Source organism: Solanum verrucosum, unplaced genomic scaffold, assembly GCF_900185275.1.
Source record: "Solanum verrucosum unplaced genomic scaffold, falcon-dt-bn FXZP01000008.1, whole genome shotgun sequence".
Classification (NCBI taxonomy): domain Eukaryota; kingdom Viridiplantae; phylum Streptophyta; class Magnoliopsida; order Solanales; family Solanaceae; genus Solanum; species Solanum verrucosum.
The window spans coordinates 214,320-233,325 of NW_026020195.1; the positions used below are offsets into that span (position 1 = coordinate 214,320).

Sequence of the window (19,006 nt, forward strand, 5' to 3'; positions counted from 1 at the left end):
TCTTTTAACAAATTCAAATTATTTCAAATGGATGTAAAAAGTGCTTTTTTGAATGGGTTTATAAATGAAGAAGTTTTTGTTAAACAACCTCCCGGTTTTGAAAATCCTTCATGTCCTGATTATGTTTTCAAACTTTCTAAGGCACTTTATGGTCTTAAACAAGCCCCTAAAGCTTGGTATGAAAGACTAAGTACCTTTTTGCTCAAAAATAATTTTCAACGAGGAAAAATTGATACTACACTTTTTACGCAAGCTCTTAATTCAAGTCTTCTCATTGTTCAAATTTATGTTGATGACATTATATTTGGAAGCTCTAACATCTCTTTGTGTGAGAATTTTGCAAATCTTATGAAAGGAGAATTCGAAATGAGTCTTATAGGAGAACTCTCATTTTTCCTTGGACTTCAAATCAAGCAGTCTCATGATGGAACATTTATTAACCAAAGCAAATATGCAAAGGAGTTAATAAAAAAATTTGGAATGGAAAAAGGAAAGGCTTTCGGAACTCCTATGAGTCCATCCACATGTTTGGAAACAGATAACGCAGGAAAAGACGTGGACGAAAAACTTTATCGTGGAATGATCGGATCACTGCTTTACTTAACAGCCAGTCGACCTGACATTATGTATAGTGTGTGCAAATGTGCAAGATTTCAATCCGCTCCAAAGGAATCTCATCTCACTGCTGTAAAAAGAATTATTCGATACTTGATCGGTACTTCAGAGATGGGACTATGGTATCCTTGCTCATCTAATTTTGAATTATCTGGATTTTCTGATGCTGATTTTGCAGGTGACAAAAATGATAGAAAAAGTACTAGTGTAGAAAATGGAGATTTCGTTCTAGAATTTGTTAACTCTGAAAATCAACTTGCTGATATTTTTACTAAACCTTTACTTGAAGAAAGATTTTGTTTTCTTAGAAAATCCTTAGGAATTATTGCTATGTGATTTTTTTTCTTGCCTTAATTATGTACTTTGATGTGATTGTGTTTCCTTTCCTGTCTTTTCAACTCTTTTTCTGACTACCGTCTCTTCTTCTTCTCTTAACCCTTCATCTTCCTCTTTCCTTTAAACTTCAAAATCTCCTAAGTCTCTTTCATCTTCCTTACCCATTCTTCTTCTTTTCTCTCCACCATGACTAGAACTCGTTCAATGACTGCTCCAAAAAATCTCGTCAATGATCACGGCTCCACTGAGGTTGACCTTCTTTCCCTCTCCTCTAATTCTGATATAGCAGAATCCTCTGCTAGACCCTCCTCTTCAAAGAAGAGGACTTCATCAGTCAAGAAGAAAAGTTGTAAAAAGGCTCGCTCAGATCCATCAATCTCTTTTGAACCAGAGGACATGCATAAATTTTGGGGAGTTGAACAAAAGCGAAAGTTCGAAGCTTTCAAGAAGCGTCCTATTGTGTCAGGACGAGTAATAAACTTAGAACAATTGGAAGATTCTCACTGTCCGGTAACCTCTCTTTTCAGAACTCAAAAATTATCTCTGTTGCTTCGCCTATGTGGTCTTGAACTCTATGAAGAACCTGTCAGATTGTTCTATGCTAACCTTCGTATTTCTGAAGATAGTGGAGATCTGGAAACCCTAGTGTTAGGAAGTCGCATTGTTATAAATGATTCTATGTTTAAAGACATTTTTGGCTCTGAGTTCTTTGATGATGTTCCCTATATGAATGGGGTGTGGCCTGAAAATTTTGAAGTCTCTTTTGAAGCTGCAAAAGTAGCAGTTGCTGAACCTAATACTGATCTATCGAATTTTGGTCCTCTGTCGTTATGTTTTGAAAATCGTATCATTGCTCATATTGTGGCTACAACCTTGGTTCCTCGAAAGGGCTCTCTTAGCAATATCTCAACTAGAGATGTATTCATTTTTTACTGCTTGGTAAAAAAGTACCGTATTAACTGGGCTGCCTGGATTCGTGAATATATGTTGGAAAGTGTTAAAGATTCAAATCCCTCTGCCAGTTTACCCTATGGGTTGCTTGTTTCTCGTATCATAGTCGACTCACTAGTTGATCTATCTAACTACAAGTCTGTTGAAATCAATGCTACTTATGACACTAAGACTTTTTCAAGTATGGGATATGTTCTGGTAAATGATAAATGGCACAAGAAGGAATCCCTCCAGGCTAGGGCTGAAACTCCCAAAGCTACTCGAGTGTCAGCGGACTCTGCATCAGTTCTTCTCCAGGAAGTTGGAGACATCAAGACTCGTCTGACCCGTCTTGAATCAAATGTAATGATCATGCAGGACTGTCTGAATAAGAGCCTTCAGCACAGCAAGGATACTAGCACTGATGTAAGCAAAATTAAGCTTGCAATGGAAGATTTGAAAAAGGAAGGTGTAAAGACTGTTAACAGGTTAATCAAACAGGTGGTCTCCATCAAGGCAGGAGTTGACTCCTCGAACAATGAGCTAGCTGTCTCAGTTCAGACTTCGTACTCTAACTTTTCAAAAGATGTTGAACGTTCCTACGACTCTTTCTGCAGGAACATTCTCAACACTCTCAAGTATTTCCTTGGCCGTCGCTGAAAACTCTATTTCCTTCTCTCTTTTGCTCAGACTTTATTCAAAAGGGATATGTCCTCCTCATCTTAAACTGCTTTAACTTGTTTTGTCTAAAACTGTGATTATCTTGTATGTTATCTATGGTACCAAACTCTGCCTTGTCTGTCATTTTGTTTTCCTTTTTGATTATGCCAAGGGGGAGAAATAAAAGTCATATAACCATACGCAGCAGAATACAGAAATGCACTCAAACAGGGGAAGCGCAGAACGGAGCCTAGAGACAGGGGGAGCAAATAACAGGGAAGTTAAAATGATCACATTCACTCGCATAGTTATATTATGTGTCATTATCAAAAAGGGGGAGATTGTTAGCATTAATGTTTTGATAATGATTGCAGGACATAAGATCAGTTGGACTCACAAAAAGGAAAAGTAACATCAACAGGATAAACATGGAAGGAAATATATTTAGAGCAGAGGATCATGAAGACAGATCAGCAAGGAACAAATCAAGGCCAACAAATCCAAAAGATTTACTCATTCAAATGGAAGGAATCAGCATGGAGCAAATCAAGGCTAATGAATCATAAAGTCAATAATCTGTACAAGGCAGATTCTCACAAATAAGGAAGGAGAATATTTACACGAACATATCTGATATGGACGTGTTTACACTCAATCAAGGAATCCTTACAAATCCTTGATTGAAAGAAAATCCCTTGGGTTTTCCTTGAAGAGCAGAATTATCATCCATCTCCAGCAATATAAATTATCCGCACCTTCAGCATAGAGAATTACGAACTTCACTTGAACTTGTATTGTTGCTTTCTTTTATCTTTGAGAAAAACCTTGTAGTCTGTCTAGTCTACAATTGTAACAGAAAAGAGAAAGAATTATCTCTAGTATAGGTTTTACAAGTAGAGGTTGCGTCAAGATAAGAAATCTGATCTGCATATCAGACAAGTACTGAATACTCCAACATTGTATCACCAAGTTCACTCAAAGCTCTTAAGGAAACCCTTGTAACCCAAGGGGACTGGAAGTAGGCACCACATCGGTGTTCCGAACCAGGATAAAGTTTTCTGTCTCTTTACATTCTGTCATTATATTTTATATCGTTTGAAATTACTAACTTGCAGGTCAGTTGACTCTCACCCTTGAGTAGTCGACTCGAAGAAAATTTCAATTCACCCCCCCCCCCCCCCTCTTGACTTTCAATTGGTATCAGAGCAGGTCTCACATTTGAAAGTGCTTAACCACACGTGAGAAAAGATCTATGGCAAACTACCAAATTCCTGGTGCAATCCTTCAAGACGGTCACTCATCAAATCGTCCTCCGTACTTCAATGGCCAACACTACTCCCACTGGAAGGACAGGTTCAGAATCTTTGTCCAATCAAATGACTTTCAAGCATGGGTAGTAATCAAGAAGGGACCAAAACCAATCCCAGGCCTAACTGGAATTTAAAGAACCTGTAAATGTTATCCAATATGCTCTAAGCTCTTATTGAAATTTAATATGTGGCCCTTGTCATACAATGATTGAGATGGAGCTCACTATTCCCTTGTCGTTTAATTGTTACTAAGCTCTCTTTATAATAGTAAACCGCACAACCACCAATCTCTGGACAATAATGCAGGCCATGATGACGAAATTCAAAAAGCCTTGTCTTGTTTGTCCTAACATTATATGAGACCAGTCGGGAACTTTTAGTTACCAAAATGATAGAGTTGTCATAATATGACTTAATACGCGTAGTGAGATGAATGGTCACAAGTTTGTTCCAAACGCCTGGTTGTATCATTATCCATACATCATGAACAAATCCGTCGACAAAGTTCAAGATGCCAAAGGAGTCACCAAGCACCATCAGATTCGCCAACCAATGATAATCCTCGTGACCAGCTGGTGGCCCTTCCATATCTACAAACACCTCATTCCCAAAGTCAAATGAAACAATTCTACATTTATTATTCTCCCTTACCAGCCAATAGTAATATCCATTCAGATAATCAGTAGATTTTAAAATGTCTCGTTCAAATATATTATTTCCCTCTATGTCTACGTCTAGGTTATGTTTGAATATTTTCCATGAATCCCTAGAACATGAGTAGATCGCTGCATATTCTTCCAAAGCATTATAGTAAAGCACTTTATAATCCTTAGTCATAGGCTCTAATCCGAACACTATATCACGATAGTGTTTATCGTAAGGTATAAAATCAATTGTTGCGGCAGGGAGGTGTCTCACCTCTCTGTTAGCTGGATTCCATAATGTACACAAAATGGCATTATCAATTTGTCTTTCTATGAAAAACACACCATCAATAGAACCTAACAAGTTGGTAATATTATCTCCAAATCTTTGAAAATTTTTTTGTTCATCTATACCCTTATCGGAAACCAAGGTGACAGTAGGAGCATCGGTTGCATCATAATCATAAATCAAGTGTTGCGGAGGCTTCTTCTTCTTACAGTGGTCTATAGTGAAGCTAGGGTTATTGATAAGATTGCCCCAATTTTTGCACACACATTTGAATCTACACAACGATGTCACAGGTAAACTCAGTAGAATCTCTCTTAATGATTCTTCAGAAAAAGCCCTACTATAAGCCATACTAAGTCCACCAACACAGAAAATTGAAAAGCAAATGAGATGAGATATCAACAAAATCAAACACACCTTTGCGTTTAGTTTCTGAATTCAACAGATCTGTTAGCCCACAATTATTCATTGAGTGACAAAACTTTTTTGTAGTTAGGTGGTGGTTGAACGGTGGAGTTACGACGATAATCGGAGGAGGAATGAAGCGGAGGCTTTTTATGGGTGGAGATGCGGCAGTGAGAACAGAGAACAAATATATACAGTTAGGAGAGTATTTATAGGATCTGCAGTATGCACATACCAAAACTACCATATATAAATCCATTAAATATAATAAACCAAAATATTTTATGTGATACAAATAAATTTTGAAAAATTAATCCATTTTTAAAAAAAGAAAACTTACACTTTGCTTTCCTTAATTTCGGGAATCTGTTGCAGAAAAATGAATAACAAGTCAAGTACTATGTGTTGAATGGCATTAATGAAATCAACAAAAATATATTTAGTTGATTGTTTTTTTGGTTTAATAGATGAGAAATATCTTTTTTTCTAAATAAAAAATAATAGTTTTTTCTTTTCAAGTACTTTTTTTAAAATTATATTATTTTAATTAGAAAATTATTATATTACTTCAAATAGGACAATAGTGTCACTCATAATTTCTTCTTTATTAAGGAATTATAATTAATGTCACTAATCAATCCATAAGAAAAATAGTATCACTCATAATTTCTTCTTTATTAAGGAATTAATTAATGTCACTAAGCAATCCATAAGAGTCCATTGCAAAATGCTCACGTATCCTCCATGATTCATTTATTAAGGGGAAAAGGGTTTGAAATATATCCAAATTTTGACCGAAATTGTTATAACAATCCTAAACTTTGGGCACGATCTATTACTCCCCTGCACTATTTAATGGTGTATTTTAAATATAAATATAGGTGCCCACGTGGACATCATAAATATTACATTAATATGTATAGTAACTTGTCCAGATGACACTTATATATTTTTAAAATACAAAATAGTGCAGGGGATAATAGGTCCTGCACAAAGTTTGGAATTATTACAACAATTTCGATGAAAGTTCGAATATATTTCAGATTTTTTTCCCTTTATTAACTATGAAGTTCTAATACAATTAAATTTACCACAAACAAAGGGGGGGAAAGTCTTTTGTCTATAATCTATTGTAAAATTTATTTACCAAAAATCAATCTAACAAAATAAGGATACACTTTTACATATAACTTATATGTTTCCCATTAATATCAATATCCTAGTTCCTATAAAATAACTAAATGATAAGTTTGTCTATTATAGAGTATTTTGATGGATGACAAAAAATTTAATTAATATTTATAAGGACCTTTATACTTTTAAAACAATACAGATATAAAAGATTGGTGAAAGTTTAGGCGCCTACTCCAACCTATAAACAAGGACGAACCTAGGGAGCGGGAGGATGTTTATGTGAACCTCATCGACTAAAAAATTACATTTTTATTGACAAGGTAATTTTTTTTATATACATATATGAATTTTGAATCACTTATACACAAGTGACAAGACAAAAGAATGGTTCAATCACCAATAACTTGGAGTATAAAAACACTATTACACACGATAATCTCATATTGCACCTAATTGAAGCTAGAATGAACCATAAATAAATAACATGTAAATGTTATCCAATGTGCTTAAAGCTCTTATTGAAATTTAATATTTGGACACCACTCTTGTCAAACAACGACTAAGATGGAGCCCACTATTTTCTTGTCTTAATTGTTACTAAGCTCTCTTTATGATAATAAAGCCTATAACCATCTCCATCTAAATGTTACTTTAGGCTCGGATGACGTAATTCAAGAAACCTTGTCTTGTTTTCCCTAACATTATACAAGACCAGTCGAAAACTTTAGTAACGACCCAAACCGTCGTTATTTAGGAAAGGCGAAACGTCAAGGAAAACTAGGCCCATCATCCCGCCAGAGCGGGACAGATGTCGCTAGGGTGGCGGCTCTCCAGCGGGATAGTGTGCGCCAAAGCGAGAAGGACGGGACAAAATTTAAATAACGTGAAGTCTTAATTTCTCCTTTTTCCCAAAACACCAAAAAGAGGCGAGGATCACCCCAAAAACCCTGAAAAGGCTGCTCTAGGCTTGGGAAGGACGTTGAACGAGATTTCTAGTGTAAGGATGTCGATAGCTTGCGGATTTTCGGTCAAAATCCACCTTCTAGTCGTTCAGAAGCCAGGATTGGAGCTACAATCCCTCTGCGACTGCTTGGCGCCCAGGTATGCTAGGTTTATTTAATTGAGTAGTTATCCGTGATTCACTGCGTAGTATATTGGTAATTGATGGTAGAATTCATGTGTAGGCTTTCGAGCACCGAATAAAGGGATGGTTTGTAATGACCCGAAAGGTCATTTTGGTAATTTTTCGTGGAAATGACTATTTTGCCCTTTCGGTAGTTGCCCCGAGTCCCATGTTTTGTGGTTGTAAAGTTAGTTTGAGGAAAAGTTGGTAAAAAGTTGAGTTTTTGAGAAGTTGAGTTTTTATGAGTTAAAGTTGGTTAAAAAGTGTTTTTTCGAGTTATTTGGAGTTTCGGGACTCGGATCGGATTTCCGTCGATTCCGACAGTTTTAGAATGTCGAAACGGGTCTGTGTGAAGTTACGGAGTTGAATTTGGAGTTGAAACGAAGAATTGAGGTCCTAAGTTGCTAAAGTTGTGAAATTTTGATAAAGAGTTGACTTTGGTCAACATATGAGGTTCCGAGGCTCAGATTGAAATTCCGAGAGTACCGTTGGTTTCGGGAGGCGATTCTAAGTCTAGAATGAGTCTTGGTTGAATTTTTAGACGCTCCGTTTGAGTTTCGAATTTTTTTGGCGTTAAACTAGTTTCTTGGCATCTTATTGAATTTCGGGTCAAGGAGTCCTCGAATTCAAATTCCGACGGTTCCATTGAGTCCGGAACGTCGAATTTAGTGGGGGTACATATTTAGTTTGTGTGCACGACATTCCGAACGAATCTCGAGGGTCCAACGGGGACTTAAACTTTGGTGTTATTGTTGTTTCAGCTGCTGTGTTTTTTTAGCTGCAACAGCAGTTTTTTTTTTTCTTTCTTTTTTTAAAGCCAAAATCAGTAGCTAAATTCCCACAACTTGAAAATACCCATTTCTCCATTTTTAGACTTTGAGAGCTCGAAAATAGGCGATTTCAAGTGGTTTTTCGCAAGGAATTCATTGGGTAAGTTATTTCCAACTTATATCTTTGATTTCCATCAATTATTTATGGATTTTAACATCAAAATTTGAGATCTCAACTGTAAAATTTGGGGGTTAAAACCCAATCCGAATTTAATAGAAAATTTTAGTTTGTGAACTCATTTCAACTCCTTTTTCGAAACGGTTTTCACTATTGGATTCTAAATTTCATGGGGAACATTTTTCACTAAAAATTTCCAGATTTCGAGAATATTTTCCGGAACGAGATTTTTTGACCATTTTACCCTTTTTCTCCAAACTTCACGATATTGGCGTTGTTAGATTCGTATTGATTGTGGGATGCCATTTATGAATAGATTGTGGTGATTTGGAGCGTGCTCGGAAGGGTAAAACTCAGATTTGAGTTACTAGTTGAAGTGTTTTGAGGCAAGTGACTTCTAAACTTTGTTAAACTCTTAGACTACACATGACTACTTTCCTAATTGTGTTGGGGAGTAATGGGGATTGAGGATGGGTTTTATTTGTTGATTGAAATTGTTGTAATTGAAAGATGGGGAATAAAACGAGCTAAATGTGTTATATGTGACTTGAATTTGTTGAATAAGTCATGTGATAACTGATATTGAGGGGATAGAAGGGCATGAGTAGGCTATGATTGATACAGACATTGATGTTGAGACAGATGATGTGTGATACTATGATGTGGTCGTGATATGGTTGTGATTGAGACAGACGATGTGTAATACTATGATGTGGTCGTGATATGGTTGTGATTGAGACAAATGATGTGTAATACTATGATGTGATCGTGATATGATTGTGATTGATGACATGTGCATATTCATTATTTATCCCATGTGTGAACTATCTGTTGCATGAGTTCTGAGACACTGATATGAGGATGGATGGATATGAGACACAGTTGAGACTAGCTCCGGCGAGAGATATATGACATGGACTAGCTCCGGCGAGAGATATATGACATGGACTAGCTCCGGCTAGCGATTTGGATGCCGATGGGATCTGGTTCCGGCGGTGATATATGGTCCATGGGTTCTGATTTGAGTATTCAGTGCGGTCTGATTACGTCAACAGATGTGTATCTTAGGACAGACATGCATCACGACTACATGACATCATTATTGCATTTGCATCGCATTTGACTTCATCTTTGTCTGTGGTGTGTGGATTTTTTCTATTTGCCCCTCTTCATGTGATATATGATCTATTTGCTCTTACATGAGGATATGAGGTTGATGCTGAGACACTGTTGGATATATCTGTTGATTATGAATTGTGTAGTATAGGTTGTTGGTTCGCTGTTAGAATGAAGTTTCGGTGGTTCGGTTGGGATTAAAATGAGTTGTTTGTAGCTACTAGTTTAGCTTAGTTTAGTGTTACTTGCGAGTACCTGTTGCTTTTGGTACTCACCCTTGCTTCTACACAATTATGTAGGTTGACAGCTCTATCAGATCCGGCTTATTACTCATCTTCAGATTAGAGCTTCCAGACTTACCTGAGAGGTAGCGGTTCATTCCAGACGTGCCCTCAAGTTATCTATATTTACTGTTCTGTTCTATTCTAGAACTTTACTATGAGACTTGTATATTTTATTCAGATTCTGTATTAGAGGTTTGTACATGTGACAACCAATTATGGGGTTATGTTGAGTTTATTTAAAGACTTCCGCTTATCTTTCTATCTTATTCTTGTTTTATAAATTATGTATCGTCGGGTTTTTAGGTGTTAGGCTGACGTGTCCGGTGAGGTTTGGGCACGTGCCATCACATCTGGTTTTGGGGTGTGACATGGTTGTACATGTATTTCTAGGTGTTACATCAGACGTATGCCGTGGAAAAAAGCCTCATCATATGAACTAGGGTTAGGTGTTGGTTGATTTCCTGGTTGTGTGACATAAACATGTTAATGGCTTCGTTATATGCATATATGTATGGGATTAGAGATGTATGAATCGAACCTAAGGGAAAGATGAAATATGTACAATTGTATGCCATGAACCTAATACTTGATTGAATAATTATGAGTATGTTCAGTATGGGTGTGATTGTGATTGTGATGGTTGTATCGGGTGTCACGTACAAACACATATACATGCATTGGATCGGGTGTCACGTACCGACACACATACATACATTAGATCGGGTGTCACGTACCGACACACATACATACATTGGATCGGGTGTCACGTACCGACACATATACATTCATTGGATCGAGTGTCACGTACCGACATGCTAATAGTTTGGGTGTGGCTTTCATGAGAGGACCACTTGTGATTGATATTTTTATATCTACTTGTTATTGATAATGTGGAATTGAACATTGCTCCTGAAATGATAACGAGATTGTGCATTATATATATATATATATATATATATATATATATACACAGACGTGGGTTTAGAGTGTCGTAAGAAAATTAGGTATATCTCGTCAATGAATGAATTGTGAATGGTCAGGCCCAAATCGGGATGTGGTATGGTAAGCTGAGATCGAGGGTCCAGGTTTTACTATGTGTTACCTTAGAGAGGTGGTCATGTGTATTGTAGTTGAGAATTAGGGTGGTGTTATGGCGCAAATGTTAATTAGTTAGGAATTACCATGGAAAGGGGTTATTATTGAAACAGTTAACAGCCTTGATAGAGCGTACTATTGAGTCAAGGGTTGAGTGGTGAGGTGGAAGAAGTAAGGGCGTACCATAAGGGGTTGGCCGGGTTGGTAATAGTTATATCTGGAACCTCCTTGGTTCCTCTAAGAGATAAAATGGTTAAGTTATGATCAAGAACGGAGCGAGTAAGGAGTTAGAGTCAAGTGTACTAGTATATGTTAAAGTATTTGGGAACGGTAAGTGCAGGAAGATCCAAATGTGAAGGAATGAAAGGTTTTATTGCATGTTTCCTGCTAGTCAATTTTTTATATTATGCGGTGCGTATCGGGTTGACCGATGATGTCTACCAGTACGTGTGGTTGTACTGATACTACTCTTGCTGTGCTTTTTTGGCATAGTTTGGTTGCAAGGTCAATGATATTTCGTAGGTTAAGACGAAGACCATCTCCAACAGCTTCTATTTTTCCTTCAGTATGGTGGGAGTTGCGTCATTTATTAATTATGTATACCTTGTAATCTTAATAGCTCTTGTACCTGTTTAGACTAGATCCTGGGGGAAGTTAATTACTTTACAAGTTAACCTAAATCGTTTAAAACTCTTTATTTTATGAAATCTTCATGAAGTTCCTTTTATCTATTGTTTTCTTAATTTTCCGCACTTTTAAAACAGTTGGAAATCAAAGGTTCTCCTACTTAGGTGTTAGAGTAGGTGCCTGCACCGTCCGGTGGGTTAGGTCGTGACAACTTTTAGTTACCAAAATCAATAAGTTGTCGTAACATGACTTACACGAGTAACACAATGAACGGTTGCAAGTTTGTTCCAAACACCTGGTCGGATTATTACCCATACATCAGAAACAAACTAGTCGAATAAGTTCAAGATGCAAATGGAGTCACCAAGCAACATCAGATTCGCCGCCCAACAATGAACCCCGTGACCATCTGGTGGCCCTTCCATCAGATAATCATTAGTGTTATATAAAAGCTTCGTTCACACTTAGTATTTTGATCTATGTCTAGGTTATGTTTGAATATTTTCCATGAATCCCTAGAACATGAGTAGACCGTCGCATATTCTTCCATTTGATATTATCCTTAGTTATGGCATCTAATCCGAACACTAAATGATATGATGATCGCATGTATTAAAAGATTCAAACCCAACTGTGGCAGCAGGGAGGTGCCTCACCTCTCTGTTAGCTAGATTCCACAATGTACACAACATAATTAAATAATCCATAGCATATTTACTAATTTCATCTACAGAAAAAGCATCAAAATTGTCTTTTAAAATATGTTAAATGAACAAAAATGTCACCCATCGATAGTTTAGGCCATAAATATTCTTATTGTTAATAGTTTAGTATGATACTATGATATATAAGGTATAATAAACTCAAGATAAGAAAGTGAATTATTTTATCCCACGTTTGGTTGAAGATATTAGATACACAAGTTTTTAGATTATCTATCCCATAATTTTTTGCTATAGTGATGGATAAGTTATCTCATATACATGGTGGAATAACTCGTGAAATAACTTATGTCAGGATAGCAACTAGTAATAAGATCGATTCAAATAAATTAGTTGTGTTATATAAGCTTAATTTCTTCACAATCAATATTTATTTTCATCGACGTCATGTTTGAATATTTTTCATGAATCCCTAGAACATAAGTAGACCGCTGCATATTTATCTTTGTGATTATAGTAGATCGCTTTATAATCCTTAGTCATGGGATCTAATTTGAACTTAAAATGACGACCACATATGTCAAATAGTTCAAATTCAATTGTGGTTATAATAGATCACCTTATAATCTTTAATCATGGAATCTAATTAATTTGTACCTAAAATGATGATCACATTCGTCAAATGGTTCAAGTAAAGTTAGGATTATTGATAAGAGTGCACCAATATTTATACACATATTTAAATTGTAATAATAATTTCAGAGACAAACTCAATAGAATATCCCTTGCTAAATCTACAGAAAAGCCCCAATATTATTGTTGGTACCCATATTAGAAAAAAATATCTTACACGATCACATTTAAAAATCCGTACAAGAAAAAATTAAATTGAAAGAAAGAAATTATTTTAGTATAATTGAAAAGTTGAGTGGATTGAGAAGCAAATAAGAGAGATGAAATCTAAACCCACCTTTGAACTGACACGTGGTGAGGGACTCGAGTTATATAGCATGAGTTTTTAAGTTATGACTTATAAGTTAAATTCGTAATTTTATGATTTAGTTTTATTAAATTGACTTAAAAATAAATGCTCAACAGTATTTATTATTTAATGTAAGCATTATAGAATTTTTAAAAGCACCTATGATAAGTCTATCTAAACAACTTATTTAGAAAAAAATTCCATGTTTATATTAAATAGTTCTGGGGGTAATAGGTCCTCATGAAAGTTTAGTATCGCAATAGCAAATTCGATCAAAGTTGAGGTATTTTTCAGACTCTTATCCCTTATCTTAATTAATTGCTATCCATACTAGTAATTAACTGTAGATTATGCTACCATATTAGTCTAAAACTAATTTTATCTGTAATAAGTTCTATTCTACATTTTCGTTATGGAATTTTTTTTAAAAAAAATATAACAATATAATTTAATAGAAACGGAAAATAAATGAGAGGAAATGTGAGCAATTTGCAAAAAGATTAAGGGCATTTTAGTACCACACAGTCAAACATATTTTCCTGTTGCTACCATCATTTATTAAAATGGTAATATCTTTTATATCAACTAAATTTTTTTAAAATAAATAAATGGAAAAAAAACATATGTTTGCGCCCTGCAGATCAATTATCTAATATAGTACTAAGATGACTTTATTCAAATAATATTCTTTTGTCAAATTGCTCACATTTCTTCTAATTTATTATTTCATTTTCTTTAAAGCTGTTTTTGTTTTTTTTGGTAAATCTACATGACTAAAATGTATCATACAACTAAGTACTAGTAAAATTAGTAAGAATAATACGGTACAAAATACTAGTGCTTAATAACAATTATTATTAAGTAAATTGACTACAATTTAAAATGACAGAATTATTATTTTATTTATTGATTTTTCTATTTTGTGTTCTTGAACGGAAAGATCGAGGTTGTATTGGTATGGATACCAATGATAATGGTGGGGATTTTCTCGAAGATTCAATCAAGGAAATTTTACTCAGATCGCCTATGAAGTCATTGTTGAGGTTCAAATGTGTCTGCAAAAATTGGTACACTCTTATCAAAAATCCTAGCTTTATCCGTGAACACTTGAATTTTAGCAAGAACAATCCCCCACAACTCTTGATTTATGATTATGGTGCGCCCAATGATTTACCTCCCCTCACTTTCATTTCCGATAATGGTATAGATTCTCCTACACATGAAGTAAATCCCCAAAATTTTGAAGGTATGACGAACCTCTTAGGTTCTATCGATGGCTTGTTTTTCTTGGAAAGAGAAATTAATAATGACATCTTGTGTGCATTGTGGAATCCTGCTACTAGGGAGGTGAGAGACCTTCCTAGTACAGTCGAAATCAAGTTCGAATCATTTTTTAGTTTTAATCGTTTTTTTGGATTTGGATTAGACCCCTTGACTAACGACTATAAAGTGGTTTACTATAATTACAAGAATGAAAATGCAGCTGTGTATTCATGTTCTAGAGATTCATGGAGAATCTTCAAACATGAAAATGTCTACGACAATCGAAATGTTGAATGTGTGGATACCTTTTATGGTAGTACTACTTATTTGAATGGATCTTATTATTGGATGTTAAAGAGAAATCTCGATTTCAACTTTGGTTTCAAATTTCTTTCATTCAACTTTGGGAATGAGGTGTTTGAAATGATTGAAGGGCCGCCACATGATTATGCTATTCGTAGTTGCACTGCAGATCTAATAATTCTTGATGATTCCATTGCCATTTTGAACGAAGTTGACCTGTTTGTTTTTTATGTATGGGTAATGATTCAACCAGGGGTTTGGAACAAATTTGCTACCTTTCATTGTTTTTCATCTGTTATGTCTTGTTGTGATAGCTCTCTAATTCTGGCAACTAGACGTTCTCGATTGATCTCCTATAATGTTAAAACAAAGAAGACGAGACATCTTGAATTTCGTCATCCACGCCTAAGCAGAAGCCCAATTTTGAGTGGTTGTGGGGTTCACTGTTATAAAGAAAGTTTAGTAACATTTAAACGGCAAGGAAATGGATAGCTCGATCACATGAGAGCTTCTTGATGACAAAATTGGTGATCAGATATCAAATTCCAATAAGAGGCCTTAAGCTTATTCATTAAAATGTAAATGTATTCTCTAACTTTGTTCTTACTTCTTAGTTCATTTTATGTATTCTCTCATTGTGAATTTTGAGTACAGTGAAGTTCTTTTTTATGAAGAGCAAACTAATGACTTTAAATTTAGTATCCTATTTATGTGCTTGCATAGGGGACACGAAAGAGCATAGTGTTACTCCTTGTTATAGCTACGAGTTTGTTTATAGTCACGATTGTTGCTATAGTAAAGGTTGAAACTTCAAGTCGTGTGATGGAAAACCTTCATGCACAGTTCGGAGAGCATTGAATTATAATAAGAAATTTGCCATCACATTATTGCATGCAGGGGAGTTCACTAGGATAACAAAAGTGGGTCAAGTGTACAACTACTTAATTTTGAAATATTTATTTAAGTTGTATTCAAATTTGATTTTTTTCCATAAATACATTTTAAAACACTTTGTACATTTTTACCCCGATGATGGCACTTCTGGGCTTTTGACATGAAGCTCAAGGAAAATGTATGATTGCACTTCACACATTTTTGTATTAAGTTTAAGTGAATTTGTTTTCAAAAACAATAATATCTTCATCGAGTTTCAATAAAATTTAATTCATGTAATGATCCTACTTCATGATTAAAAAAATTAATTGAGAAAATCTTAAAAACTTTTTTTTTTAAATGGAGTTAAAAGAGAAATGTTACGAGTTAAACTTTGATTAGTGACAAAAAGTGGCCATTTCCCTCAACTTTGATAAGGCTTGTGGAGGAAAATTGGAAAAAAGACTTGAATTGTCTTTTTTCTTTTTCAATTCGGTTAGAGAACGATAAAATAATATAAACTTGTATCGTTATCATTTAGATGGTTATTTAATTAATAATTTTTATTTAAAAACATTATTAATTTATTTTAATGTTTTCAATTAAAAAAATGACTTAAGAGTGATATATGACAAATTAATCAAAAATTGCATCATTATAGCACACTTTTCCAATTCATGTCATGGTTGGCAAAATCATAAATAAAAAAAATAGTTTAATACCTAGTTGTTTTTGTATTGAGAAGAGCTAATCTTCTATGGCCATTTAAAATTTAAATAGAAGGAAATGATATTCACTATTTTCAAATCTCTTACTTAAAAAAATTAATAATAAATCTATAAAATCAATTAAACATGTTCAAATTGAATTTAAGCTTTATCTCATACACGACTTTAATCTTCCCATGAATTTCATGTTTGAAGTTCAAAATATCCTGATAATTCTTATACTTAAATAGTTTAATTATTACATGGAACATACATATTTTCTCAGTCTCGTATCAAATGATCATTTTTTTTACACGCATATTAAGAAATCATAAATAAGAAGATAATTTTATTAATTCATCTTTTAAAACTTCTTGACAATTTAACAAACAAATGTAAACACTTTCAAAAAATATTAATTACAACGGTACTATAGGAAAATTTTAATTGATGTTGTTTTGATTTAGTATGGTGGACAATTAATATAGAAAATCATTTTTAATAAGATGTTCAACTAATATGAAACGGAGAGAATATATTCCTAGTAATTAACGTTCATAACACCAAACTTGGCAGCCAAAACACTTGGGTAGAGCTGTCAAAAAGGGTCAGCCCAGCCCCACCAGGCCCAAGCCTCGCGGGTCAAAGAATTTGAAGGGCTAGGGCGGGCCGGCCCTTCATTTGGAAGGGGCTGAAAATGCTCAACCCAACTCAACTCTAGAAAGGCCGAGGGCTGGGGTGGGCTAGCCCTTCTTTTTTTATTTTTTTCTTTTCAAACTTATAATTCTATAACATCAAGAAAATGAGAAGATTTTCAAATCAAATATGGCAAACAATGGTGTTGTTTCAATAATACTAGCAAAAAAATTAGTGTAATTATCATGTATCTCGCATACCAGATACACGAGCGAGATAAGAGAGTGACAAACAACATGGGAGGGAAGCGAGGGCACGAGATTTGTCTATGTATCCTGGATACATACGAATCTACTTGAATAAATTAACCTAATTTTGAGTCCATATATTTTGAGATACATGTATTTGAACGTACCAAAATCTGATAAGATTCATAATATTACAACAGTGTGTATTTAAGTAATTAGATTATATACTAGTAAGATTATTATAAGTTCCCTCAAATAAAAAAATTTGGCCCATGGGCCGACCCTGGCCCCGATCAAGCCTCAAAGGCCAAGGGCTTATATGGGTTGGGCTTATAAGCCCTAGTTTTAAATGGGCTTAAAAAATTCTATCTCAACCCTATCCAACGGGTTGGGTCGAGCCGGCCCCATGGGCTAAACCCATTTTGACAGCTCTACACTGGGTTTAGCCTATTGTTGCGGATTCAATTCTCGCTATAAAAAATCCAATTAATAATATAAATAAACTATTTATAACATATCTTTTGAGGTGCGAATATACACAAAAACTTCGTACATTTAACTAACTTTTTAAATAATTGAATCAACTAATACTTAAAAATAAAATAAAAAGTCGTTGATGTTAGTTAACATTTTCAAGGGAATGAAAATATTATAATTTGTTCTTCCTTCTTCGTTTTTAATCAAATAATAGTATATTAAAAAAACAAAAATTATTAAAACCTTTACAATATCTTTCCCTAAACTAAACTATTGAGCGGGTAAAGTTTCGGGTCTCCAAAGAAAATCACCCGACCCATACCCGAGATCTGAATGATCAAATAAACCATCTAACCCAACATATTCACCCATATTGCCACTATAATGATCCGATTCAACAATTCCCAAATCAAACGGGTCATAACTCGGTATCTGGTCCTCCAATCCCCAAAACTCGTTACTGAGTCCCACGGACTCAGTACAAACTCGGACTGACTCAGTCTCTGCCTCGCTAGGCGGAGGCAGTCCGAGTTCATCATCAGAAGCTTCCAGAAGGTATCCTAACTCCGGCTGAGATTCGCCGGACTCCGACGAAACTCCGGCAGTCTCCGGCGGTGGTGAAGCTGTAATTTCGTTTTCGAAGCTCTTCATGAAGGAATCGAGATCGTGACTCGGAGTGCAAAACTCCGAATCGTATAAATCGTCTAAGAGATCTTCCCGGAGTCTTTTTACCTCCGGGGAATTGATCTCTAATTCGACCGAATCGTCATAGACTCGCTTTCTCGAAATCAATTGATGATCCATTTTTGATGTAATATGAAAGAAAATGTAAAATGCAAACTAAAATGAGAGATGAGTTGAGGGAAAATAAATAACAGAAGGCTTATATAGTGGGCGGGACAAAGATGGGGGAGAGTTGAGTAATGATGATGATGTAAGCATGTTAGTGGGACCCACTTGGACATGGGTGTATAATTTATTTATTTTTTAAAAAAAGTTAGAAACTATTTATTTATTTTAAGTTGTCTTGATATTTGTGTTTCGAGAAAATGAGATCTCTATCTCCTTTTACTATTTTAAATAAAAGGAAATAATATTTTCAAATCTCTTGGGACCCACTTGGGCATGGGTGTATAATTCTATTTTTTATTGCTATGACCTTCAATTGTATATTTATATTTTATTGCTTGCTTAAACGTGTCCATGATGTGTTGTCGAGTTTTTCTATAAGTATCGATTCTAGAATTTTTTTTACTTTTTTTTTTCTCCCTAAAGTAGTGTGAATTTAATGATTAAAGTATTGTATGGGTTAAGTGGTTTTGATTTTCAGATTTGGAGT

At 34.9% G+C, this 19,006-nt stretch overlaps 2 protein-coding genes across 2 annotated transcripts; both read right to left on the minus strand.

Annotated features, from left to right (window-relative positions):
- Positions 1–4,031: 4,031 nt before the first annotated feature.
- Positions 4,032–5,135, minus strand: LOC125829637 (F-box/kelch-repeat protein At3g23880-like). The gene has a single exon (XM_049508830.1). It carries the CDS (start codon positions 5,133–5,135, stop codon positions 4,032–4,034), a length of 1,104 nt encoding a protein of 367 aa, XP_049364787.1.
- A 12,615-nt stretch (positions 5,136–17,750) lies between these two features.
- Positions 17,751–18,501, minus strand: LOC125829880 (uncharacterized). The gene has a single exon (XM_049509094.1). It carries the CDS (start codon positions 18,469–18,471, stop codon positions 17,938–17,940), a length of 534 nt encoding a protein of 177 aa, XP_049365051.1. The 5' UTR covers positions 18,472–18,501; the 3' UTR covers positions 17,751–17,937.
- Positions 18,502–19,006: the final 505 nt, after the last annotated feature.